This window comes from Hippoglossus hippoglossus, chromosome 20 (genome assembly GCF_009819705.1).
Source record: "Hippoglossus hippoglossus isolate fHipHip1 chromosome 20, fHipHip1.pri, whole genome shotgun sequence".
Lineage (NCBI taxonomy): Eukaryota > Metazoa > Chordata > Actinopteri > Pleuronectiformes > Pleuronectidae > Hippoglossus > Hippoglossus hippoglossus.
Genome location: NC_047170.1, coordinates 4,392,886 through 4,405,485, shown reverse-complemented (window position 1 = coordinate 4,405,485; position 12,600 = coordinate 4,392,886). Strand labels below are relative to the sequence as shown.

At 42.0% G+C, this 12,600-nt stretch overlaps 1 protein-coding gene across 4 annotated transcripts in view; it reads right to left on the bottom strand.

Annotated features, from left to right (window-relative positions):
- The window catches only part of mpp7a (membrane protein, palmitoylated 7a (MAGUK p55 subfamily member 7)), a 150,429-nt gene that overhangs the window by 52,671 nt on the left and 85,158 nt on the right, over positions 1 to 12,600 (bottom strand). For all 4 annotated transcript variants that reach the window (XM_034571932.1, XM_034571933.1, XM_034571934.1 and 1 more), the window contains exon 6: positions 7,617 to 7,748. In XM_034571932.1, coding sequence (XP_034427823.1) covers positions 7,617 to 7,748 — 132 coding nt within the window. The remainder of the gene's footprint in view (positions 1 to 7,616; positions 7,749 to 12,600) is intronic.

Below are 12,600 nucleotides of genomic sequence, written 5' to 3'. Positions count from 1 at the left end.
CCAGACACATATGCTGTTAATTATGCATTAAACTGCAGTGTTGCCACCAAACAATATTCAATGATAACCTGTGAATTATTAATCAGAGAAATCTTAGATTGAATATGAATTCTACTCTTAACATATTTTCTCAGACTATTTTAGGGAATTGACCTCTATGTGACCGTGGATGAAGGAGGTGTCTTATCAAGTGTCTAAGCCATAGTCAAAACTGTTAAATGCATTTACTCACTTGATACCTCAAATCCAATAAAAGGCATTGAAAATGACATCATCCTCTAAGCTCTTGGCTGTAAGAAGTGCAGCCCAAATGGTCTTTCTATCCCCAGCTTGAAGTTTTGAAGTAACTTTGGCTCCGCAGCTAGAAATAATATGGACATTTCTGAATTAATTCTATTGTGTGTCACTTTGACACACAGTATACAGTGGGCCTCTAATCCGTTAACTGAACACTTAAGGAGGGAGGGGATCCTACTCAAGTTCTGAGTTGTGCAAAGTAAACATAATGTGTATGACAAATTCTGGATCGATCCTATCAGGTCAGGTTGTCTATCACACTGCATTTACAGGACATTCAACTCCATCTGTGTGGGCTATTTTACAAAATACAGTGCAGTGAGAAAGAAACTGCTTTTACGAGTGTTATAAATAGTTTTCACAAGTTGTATTTGTGTTTTCTTTTCAATCATATTTATTTATAATAGTTTATGGTTAGCCTCAGTTACTTTTTTAGAAAAATTGCACTGTGTGAAGTGCATACCTCAACCAATGCCACATTTAAATTGACTAAATCCATATTTTTATTTGGCTCTGTATCCAATTGCACACACAGACACAATTTCTTTCATCGAGATTCAATTATTCTCGGAGAAATCGACGAAAATGTAAAAAAAATGGGTTGGATGGGTTCTTCCCTGACCCATTCCACATCCTTCTATCAAGTTGCGTGGCAATCCGTGTAGGTTTGCGTAATCTTGCTTACAAACAAACCAACTAAGAAATGGACAGGGGTATGGGCCATATATTGGTATCTGCATCGGCAAAATGTATATCCTCTGGACTCTATCTTGCACCTGGATATAGCAGATAAAACCACACACACACACACACTCACACACACACAAGCAGTTGAACCTAGTGCTGGATACACGTAATGGCACACAGAGCCAGTCAACAAAAGCAGCGCCCTCCATTTGTCTGGATGTTTTCGAACGCAGTGCTCCATCTTCCTCTGCAGCACTCCCAAGATGCTGTAACCTAATCCATCAAGTGGCAGATGAATTGCTTTTAAAGCACATGGGTCTATCTGCAAAACACTAACATGTGTGCTGTCTGCTTTAATCTCATTAACTGCTCCATTAATCTACAGCCACTGTCATTACTTTCCCCTTGCTCGCAACATTCTGAAGCAAAATGGACAAGTCCCTTTCAAGAAAAACCCACACATATATGGAGATGTGTCCTTTAACTTTCTCAATTAAGAACTTACTCAAGCAATAAAACTCTAAAACTGTATCCATCCCATAAACCTGTGTTTGTGCACATTCATGCCAGCACAGATTTAACACATTATGATGTGGATGACTTTTGGACTCAGCTGAGAAGGACACTGAGTGCAACTATCCGAATGAATGCATTTGTAAAGGCTTCCAGACAAATGGAATCAGAGCTGCCACGATCCGACCGTCCTAATTGTGTCAGGGAGAAGAGGCGGAGCGTCTGAGAAAAGATGAGAAAAGCATGGCATGTAAAGTTGCCAATAGCTCATTCCAGCCTCTGCCATCCGTGGAAAACTAAGCTGAATCGATCACAAGACTTTCCTGTCTCTTTGCAATTATCAACTCCCTTATTAAGAAAAGAAACTCCACCGACATCAATCATACAGTTGGAGCTTTTACAATAATAATGTTGGACATGTCATCTATATTCGTATGTGCAGCGACTACTGCAGCTCTGAAGTCAAACCAGTGCTATTTCTGGGTCTATAATGAGAAGTCCAGCTGATCCGCTAGTATCCAGTGGCTGGGGCGGCTGGGTGGCCGAGCCCAGCGGTGTATGGTTGTATTGACTGGTGCTAGCTGTTGCCAGTAAGGATGCCATGTAGGCTGGCACGACAAAGTGGATGGCAGGGACCCTGCAGTCTAGTGTTTCCATGTAGTTACACCCAATGACACCCAGTCATGATAGGAAAACAGAGCAGAGAGAAGAAGAGAGGAAGGGGAGCGACAGAGTCCGATATTGGCTCGGTCACATAACTGGCAGTAGCAGTTTTATGGCTGCTAATGATGCCTAACAACTTGAAATGGAAGAATCATGCGAGGAACGGATGGATGGAGTAATATTGCACCAAGGCTCAACAGGAATGTGAAAGAAATGAGCACAAAATATTACAGTTCAGAGCAACAGGTGTCCACATGGAAATGGCAGAGAAGGAGAGAGGGTAACACTTCCAAGACAATGAAATGCATTACAATTGTAACACATTTAAAGCATTTATTTCTTTACAATGCCACAAACAAAATTTGTTACCTAATATTTAAACGCAAAGACTCCCTAGAAAAAGAGACCTGATAGAAAAACCAGATGAATTTACGAGTGGGAGCAAGAGAGAGAAATATGGCGTGTTAGTAGGAGGACATTTGAAGATGAACTGAGTGGGAGAAGTGAATGACGAGTCCTCCGACAGCGATGAGGTCCGGCACCGAATGAGTGACATTGAGCGAGACGACGAATGATGCATAAAACCAAACGTGAACACAGTGGGGGCACATGCGCCGAGTATCTCCAATCCAAGCCTGCTATTTACATCTGCGTCACACAGGGCTTCCAAAACATCCCAACGAGCGGAGCAGAGACGACCACAGCAGGCTTGTCAGTCTTTAATGTTCTCACATCATCGCAATGGTCACCCGGCTGCTGCGGCGTACCCGCCTTTGGACGCCCCAAAGTCGTCTTTTGCTGATGAACATATTTTCTGTGTGGGGGGACTTGGAATTTCCAGAATGCTTTGAGATGACGTAGTGACTCCTCCACTGCTAAGAACTATCAATTAGCCAGTCACAGAGTGATGATTATAAATGGTCAACTATGGCAGATTACTACACCAGCACCAAGAAAATGACAAATATCAAGAGAAATTATGGCATAAGGTTTCATTAATAACAACTTAAGCTATAACACTATATAACTTTTGAATTAGATATTTTTGCAGGTCGTGTTTTAGGGTGTCTGGATCCGAGCTACAAACTCCTGGACATGAATTGTGTAACACCGGTGAATTCTGGCTTCCTTCAACTTTTGTCTACAAAACTCCTATTAGTCAGTCTAAACTCTGGCCTTTTATCACCAGAGGCATATTTCTTGAGTATATCAACTACACCGTGCATTTATGCAGCACATTGATGTACTGTCCCAACACGTGAGCTAATAAATCAGCCCGTTTGGGAAAGCAGCGGGAGAGCAGGGAGTACAACAGGAAAAAAGGGGTTAGAAGAAGAAGAAGAGGGAGTTTGTCCTGGAAGATAACGTTTTTACTGTTTCACTGAAATGTGGCTTGAAGTCACGCTCTGAGAAATGATCGCAATCAATCAGAGCTACTGAATACAAACCACTCAACTAATCGCAATTAACATAATGGATGAGTCACAAGGAAAGGGGCCTGCGTGCTAACTACAGCCAAATCCATATATCGCCCAGAACTTTAGAATGAGACAAAGGCTGACTGAGAAAAAGAGAAATACAAAAGAGCAAAGTAAGGAGAGACAGAAAGGAAATGAGATATCGTATAACCCGTTGTTATGATGTCAAGTTTGAGAATTTCAGGCTGATTATATGAAATTGCGAGTTAAAAGGGCACTTCCAAATCAATTTGGTGCGGCGGGGAATGAGGACCCTGCAAAATTAGAGGGTTTTTATTGGTTAGTTGAATGGTTGTGACTTCACCATGAGCATCTGACCCGCTGGCTGTTTCCCTAATGTACAATCTAACTGTTCATTAGGGTCCATTTCCCTCTAAAGATCTACAGGTTGGCAATTTTCAAGGGGCCACAGGTAAATAGCAGAGCCTTAAAATTCACTGTAAGATTAAAGGGTCACGAAGACAGAGTGACTTCACCTGCACAAATGACAAAGTACCATGAGGTTATTTAGTAAGGAATATTAGGGAATTGCCTATTAAGTGTAAAATTGTGACTTGTGTCAATGCCATGTCAGCACCTTTATATATGTATATGGTGCAACAGAGCAAGAACAGTGTTGGAACGCTGAATTATATTTTCATAAAGAAACAATTGAATTTATGTTTCAAACTTTAATTAACGAATCAAGAATGCAATAACTTACAGTTAAGTTTAAGTAGATAACTATGATTAGTCGAAAAAAAAACTTAAAAAGTGAGCATGATAAATCGCATTGCACTGCCTTGTATTAAGTAAGGAAGTACGTTTATTTTATATTGGACCTTTCTCAGACCAGAGTAACAAAGTACTTCAGATAAATAAAATAACAGAAAGTTACTTTTTTTTGAAGGCTTCAATAGATACTGCAGACAGTAAATGTATAAGGAGAGTAGGAGAGATTGAATCCTATAGTAACACAATCGTAGTTGTTTCATTTGTATCTTTCATGTATCAGTTTGTTGGAAAAGCATCGAGATGTGTTTCCCATCAGCCTCAGTGACGGAGACGCACATCCCCAATCCCAAATAACTGTAGAAATATCTCACTTTCTTCTGGAACTTACTACAGCGATTTGTTCCATTCCTCCATGACCTACTTGATCAATGCACGTCTCATTCTCTTGGGACATATTAATTCCTCAGTGGACACAAGACAAAGAAGAGTCATAGGCTCTGACAAAACAATGATGGAAGTTTAAAGCACCGTCTGTCCCTGAGGTCTCAAAGCATTTGTCCAAAAAGAGGCCAGGTCTTTCTTACCTTGGCACAAATTCAAAACCATCACACAGGACATTTCTGAGGTGGCTCACTGCCATAATAGCCGTTCTTTAGTATTCATTGTTTGCTTCCATGCACAAACAGAAAAAAAAACATGCCATGCAGTAGAAACCCTACTGTTTTTTACACCACGGTCAGGCCAAAATTATAGCCACAGGAGATTATGGGCAGCAGTCGTGCCCTGTGGGTCCTTTGGGCAGTGGAGAGGGCAGCTATGGCTCCTTCGAATGAAATCACTCCACAGTTATAGGCTGGAAATTCAGGCTCATTACTCTGCTATGGAAGATGTTGCTGTGTAGTTTGAATTTGGTTTTCATATTGCTGAATTAGTTGCAATGAAAGAAATGTATTTAATCTAATGCAAATTGAAAGTTAATTTGCTGCTGTAAATCTAAACTATTATACAGCTTTGAATCAAAGACTGCTGGAGTCTTGACGATCACTTAAAGTGCTTTACAGTACAGTATTTGCCATTCACTCATTCACACACATTCATACAGTGGATCTATGGGCAGCACATTTTGTTCTATGAGGGGCAATTAGGGGTTCAGTATTTTGCCAAAGGACACTTCAGCATTCAGATGGGGAAGAATGGGATCGAACCGCCAACCTGAAATTCTAATGATATATTGTATTTGGAGAAAAACATTCAATTTTTTTAATTGGAGGAGTACTTATAAATCTGACCTTGTGTTGACCCCTAAACGAACAGGCACATTGTTTTCTCTATTTAGATATTAACTCAAAAACCAGTTTGCACTCTGAACCTATAAACTAAAACTGAGCAACTATATTACTTAAGAAACACCTTCAATATTGTGCATATACACAGCATCACACATCATAAATTTGTGTTTCAGTTTAACTCAGGAGCCAAATCACTGAGACAAAAAAGCTACTACTACGTAATGGAATAAATGGGTAATAGATGATTAAGCGAACTGGGATGGGTGTAAATCCCATTATGGTTTCAGGCAACGTGATCCAACATCGGGCTCGGGAGAGGCCTTAGCAGGAAGCACCCGGGACAATGTGTGTTGTGAGAAAGAGCGAGAATTCCTCAAAGCCACATTATTACGTTCAGCAGCTCCGCAGAACATGCTACAGGCAGCAACCCAAAAATGGCTTAGGTGTGTTCTCCTTTCCCCAGGGTGTGGTGAGAGGAGTGCGCCGGCCTGGAGCCAAGGTGGTGGTCAGTGCGAAAACCACAAAGTGAAAATAGAGGCGGCTGTGGGCCCAGGGCATGTCCGGCACAAATCGAAGGTGGGCAGGGCCACGGCACAAAACAAAATGCGGCGATGACAGATGGAGATCTTTCACAGACCATTGAAGACTTGAGCAGTTGCGTTCTGGTGGGGGTGACTGAAGCCCACTCCCAAATGTGCCTCACTAGCTGACACGGCCAGGGGGAATGCATGGTATGGCAGTCATCTAACAACGCAGACACCCAGGATGTCGAGGGATGTGGTGAAAATGAGAATGCCAGCCAAGATGTCGCTCCTGCACGCTTAGGGCCCAAGGTCTAGACAGATGGGTGGTTTTTTGACTCCTGGGACCGTGTCTGCAGAGCACTGACATGAGAGGCATGTTACAATAAGAGAGCAACACTGACCAGGATAGAAAAGGAAGCCGTTCACAGACACCAAGCCTAGACTGGCTGAAAATACTCATGGCCAAGAGCAGGGTAATTGTGGTTAGCTTTGGTGTGCTTACAACTTCAAGGTTGTGGGTTGCATTCCCACAGGCAAGTACCTCAAAAGCAAAAGCATTTATGGTATTGGTTTGACCTGTGGTGTGGATACTGCTTTGATACAAGAGGTTTTTAGAAATCCAGGGATCAGTGAACAACAGATAGATAACATGATTTTAATAATATAAAGATATTCACCATAAATAATGATGTGCCTGATGATCAATTTGTTCTGGAGACATTTTAGCTTTAAGTACTTTTATAAATGTACTAAAAAATTGATAGTAAAAGCCCCTGGCATTCTCTGACTCCATCCAGGAATGTTGTGGCCAATGGTCTGCAACTTAACATCACTTTTAGCGACTAGGGTGCACCAAAGATTTAAGTGTTTTAACTTCCTGAAACCTTCTGCTGAAAACCACAATGTACAAATCATTTGAAAATGATTTCTCAATATAGCCATTTTCAGACGTGAATGTCCGGGAAAATTCGGTCCAGCCATTATCATAGTTTGCACATATGAGGAATGCAGCAGGAGATTGTCCAGATCGTATGTGTTTATGACAACAGGAAAATGTACAGAACATTGAGGTGAGGGTGTCTGGGTCGAGCATACGAGAGGCAGGACATGACATAAACTCTGCTACGGACATCACGTGCATGTGTTTACAGCACATCAGCACCAGTGTCGGCTCTTAAAGCCAAAAGCTCTTCTACGTCAATGACACATCTTTTTCATCCTGATATATTTGTATTCTTTTTGTGTCTCTCATGTGTTGGAAACGTCACCAATATGTCAACTAACTCGCTGTAAATATTCCCGCTGTATTCTCATATGAACTCATTCAGACATTTTCTGGCCATTTCAATAGGGGGGGTGGCAGGAAAAGTTCGTCCAGAATAATTTCAGGAAACTGTCTTTGCTTCAGTACATGTTTCTAACAGCAGCTTATAACAGACAAAGTTACTTACAAGAGGCTCCTTGTTTTTAACCAGTCTGATGATTTTTACTGAATCCTCATCATCGTCAATGTCGTCAGGTAGTGGAGGTAGTTCGGGGTCGTAATTCTTCAGGGCAACGGTATCGTGGACTTTCAGAAGGCTCTAGAACAAGAAGAAAGAGGAGAAGGGAGGGATTGATGAGAGGAAAGAAACAATAGGCAAGGGTTATCAGTCAAACCATAAAGGCCTTAACTTTACCCTGGTATAATTAGCAAAACAAAGTAGAGCAGTACATGCTATTAGGAGTTCAATCTATCACTTCTTTCTTTGAACAGGACAGAGAAACTGCAGAGACTGCAGGGAGGATGGTTATGAATTGGGGTGTCTCCCTCAAATGCTGGGTGATGGATTTGGAAGCATTCAGGGCCAGGACGTGTAACTGCATGCTTTAATTGTTATTAAGACCGAGCTCCCTCCTCCGTACATTTCTCTGATTAAAAGGCAACCTGCCCTGGACTATTGCTCACAAGCTAATGCAAGTGGAAGGGTGTGTGTGTATGTGTGTGTAGGGGGGAGGGGGGGCAACTTTGGTGACTATTTTCAGTGCCGACGATTTCCAGAGCAAGGTGATGTTCCGCACCTACGGCGGCGAGCTCAAAGTAATGAAGTTCTCAGCCGCCTCAGATATTTCACACGTTCACGAGCAGACATAAAAAAGAGACGGGACACAGACAAGAATGATGCCATTGAGACGTTCATTTCTCAAACTATTTAACGACTCCGTGTCCGGACCAAGATGCAGCTGGACGCGTGCTGCTTTTTCCGTGGTTGAGGGGAGGGGGGGGACGAGTGAGAAAAACATCTTCCAACTCATGTGCCAGACAAAAAGTAGAGTGAGAGAGAGTGAGGGAGAGAGAGAGAGAGGAGGAGGAGGAGGAGGGAGAGACAGAGAGAAGGATATGGTGAGAAGAGGAGCAGTGTGTTTTATGACATGGGAGCATGCTGCAGTACAGTGTTCAAGATGTTGCTAACTGGGAGCAGATGAGAGGAGGAGACAAAACTGGGTCTCCGTGGCTGCTATCCACCGACAGTCAAACTGAGCGGCATACACACACACACACACACACACACAAACACACATACATACAGTTTATCTTGTGTAGTTGTGAGAATTTGCTTCTATTTTTTCCCTTAGTCCTGACGGCAACCTTAAAGGATGATTCTGGTCTTTTACAACTTTTGCAGTTTTAACCATCCAACAGAATTGATAGCGTTGTATCAATTCATGAAGAAAGTGATGAACTTTGTCCCCTATAATGTTATCCTCCACTAACAATGTTAAAGGTCACATATGGTGGAAATTGAGATTTCCATGTCCCTATTTGAATTTAATGTAGGTCTGGGTGTGATATAAAGTTTCGGAGTATCAAAATTCTTAACCACAGGAGAAATGCACACCGCCAGTATTCAGAAACCGTGCCTGTAAAGAAGTCGACAATACTTCCGTGATTTTGTGATGTCACAATGAAACAATCAACGTCTCAGTCATGCTCCCATCATGGCCGACCTGAATGTACTATTCAATGTTGTTATGTTTTTGCCGCTGTCCTTTTGTTTGTTTGTCTGCAGGATTACGCAAATCTACAGAGCAGATTTTCACAAAATCCGGTGGTATGATGGGACTCGGTCCACGAAGGAACCAATCACAATATGACATGAACCCAAACAAAGGGGCGGATCCTAACATTTCTTTCATCACAATCTTTAACATTGCCAGACTGGGCATTTTTTTCATCCTCACTATTTTCCCAGGGATTAATTCATTTATCTTGATAAAAACAAATCTGGCATATTTAGGGCTCAGTGTTTCTTTTCAGCTTTTACATTTTTTTGAAATGGCTATGATCAATCATTATAGTTTATGAGTTACACAAACAGCTATTATTATGGCTGTGTGTGTGGACTGTGGACTTGCATTCTCACAGCATAAGGGAAGCTAGAGTCTGAGCCCTGAAAAAGGGATAAGCTGCTACCTGTGGTCAGCCTCTCTTCTGATTGGCTGACTGATCTGATCTTGTAGAGCTCCAGACAGATGTAAAACTACAATGAGATGATTTTGGTGCTTAAAACCCCAAATATATTTTCAGATGGATTTATAAAAAAAGATTCAACTTACCCTAAATCTAATATTAACTCTAAACAGGATTCTGACTCTAAACTAATCCAATAGAGAAATGGAGACCAAACAAATCAATAAAAAGATGACTTAAAATCCCAGAAGAGCACAAAAGTAATTCTACATTTTTCTCTTTCTCATATTTTCTCCATGAATTTCTCCTGTTTTCATGGACTTCTTGTCCAAACTCCTCTCAGATGCCATTAATCCTCTCTCTTTTACTTGTTTTGTTCTCCTTCAGTTTTATCTTTAATGGAATTTTCCCCAAATCTTCCCAGCATCACTTTGTGCATTTCTCAGAAGAGGCCTAACAATGTGTTCCTGGCTTTCATCTGCACCATACATAAACACACACTTTGTGTTGTAGTTTATATATAGAGATACTGTCATTATGGTATTGAAGTATTCGCCTGGAACGCTGACAACCGAAACTGTTTGCAGATGAGGACAATAAACGCAAAGTGGATCTCAAACCAGTGCTCAATATAACAGATAAATGATGTTCAAGCAAACAGTCCAGAAATGGATGGAGAGTTTGCAGTTGAGGTTTTCTCAAAGTTGTGATGAGATCAACTATGTTACAAACAAAAATGCAAGCATCACATGTGAACATAAAATGGAGGAAAGGTCTTATTTTAATTTAGCGTTGTATCAAATTCCTACAGATTTCTGAAAAGCAAGACAACAAACTCAGAGGAAGAAGAATTTTTTGGTTTGTTTGAGGTTACCTACATGTGGTGTTGCGGCTTTATGGTATTTGACCGTCTGTCACAACACCTGATCTGTGTCGGGACAACATGTGGGTCAGCTGGGAATCCATCAGCCTCTCAGCAGGGTGAGACACCCACATGGGCCTGGTGCCCTTGAAGCACACCTACAATCTTTTTCTTACAATGTGCAACATTAGTTCCGAGATTGAGATTGAAATTAATCAACAATGATAATGATCAGGGAATTTCCGTTTTTCCCTATTCTCCACTGACGGATTCATTAATTGATTGATTTCCAACTGTGCATGCAAGTAAAACTTAATCTCAACCTGATTAATTCATTAATTCCGCTGCATAGATCAAGTGATTTTCTTTACAACACACCAACACCGTTGTCACCTCTTATCATCACAAACTCTTTTGACACCTTCTACGTGTACGGCTCTGCTTTTTCATCCCGGGATATTTGTTTTCTTTTAGTTTTTTTTCATTTCTGCATCTGTGCGTGTTAGAAGTGTCATCAACCCCCCCACTCGCTCGCTGTGCTCTCACATCGAATTCTCACGACTTTATACTAAGGGGCCAGGCGGAGAAAGTCCGCAGATAATCCGGTGGCATTCAATCGGACATTTGTGTTCGTACTTCCTCCGGAAAAAGTGCGGATTAACTCTCGAGTTCAGTGCATGTCTGAAAGCAGCTTAGCTGTAGCCTGCTCTTGCTAGTTTTTTTCAGTATTACCAACCCCGGCTTTATTTGACCAAATGAGAAATGTGCCTGTGATAGCTGTGATTTCATTAACATATTAAGGATTAGTCAATTTCAACTAAATATTATTCTGTCTCTCTCTACCCTTTCCCTTCTCATGCTCACCTCAACCTTTCCTCCACTCAACTGCCAGTTGCTGTTTCCTCTGAACTGAATCCATCAGGCCCAGTATTGTGACCCTTGAGGGTCCACTCAATGATGGCACTTCCTTAAGTCTGGCTATGCTCTCCACCGCCACATTCTATCCCTCTGCTGTGCCTAACCAGCTGTAACAGAGCCACAGCTAATTCCTTGTAAAAACTTTCTGGTAAGGAGCAATAATAGCTCTATGCTAATAGGTAGCACATGGTACATGCCCTGGCTGGTGACCATTGACATTGGGTACTACACAGGTAGAATTGTGTTACACAACATTGGATATATGGAAGCTTTCTTCCTGTGCAGATATGAGTCAGTGGGTCTAGTTATGCCTCGGTGTTGGTGGATTAAATGCCTAATCAAATCTGGAGTCATGTCCTTGTACAGGCCCTGCAGCTGAAGCCTGAAGAGGAAAGGAAGACGACGGAAAAGTGAGACACGGAAAGAAAGATGAAGGCAAGCAAAACCACCCTTGTTTTCCAGGCATCCTGTCCCTTCTCAGTCCATGTGTTTGTGTTCATTAGGTATAATAGGGATCCTAGAAAAACAGATCACTGCACTTGACAAAATAAACCTGCCTGTACATTCCTGGCCCTGGCCCCTCATTAAAGCCCCCCCAGCCCTGTCACTGGACCACTAATTTTTTAGCTGGCAGCGCAGGATTGGTGCAGGGCAACTGCTTTACCCAGGCATTAGGGACTCTGTTGTGAGCGTTCTGCCCTGGAGGCATTGTTGTATATGCCCAGCTTGGAAATGACACTCACGCCCACCGTCTCTAAGCCTTGAACCTAAGCACGCACTGTCAAACACTGCAAGCCTGCATACACAAACCTACCACCACATAATCTGGCAGGAACAGCCGGCCATCATAATTGGCACTTTCATCACTTTCATCACAGTCTTGCTGAGGGGGGGCTAATACGGTCGAAAGTTGTTTTTTCATGTGCGAATCGTAAATGAAAGATTGAGGAAGTGGAGAAAGAGAAAAGAAGAGAAAGAGAGACTGGAGTTTTAAGGAGCCTGATTTATATCCCCACCCTAGAAATGGATAATTTCAACCATAATTAAGAGTGATACAGTTACTATCGCACAGAGACGCCATTCAAAGGCAACAGCCATCTGCTTGTGTTTTACACCCCAGGCCTTGTGATTTACACTGGGGCTGGCTGGTACGGTGTCAAGTGCCCTGGAGGACAGATGGAGACAGAAAGAGAGAGACGCTGCA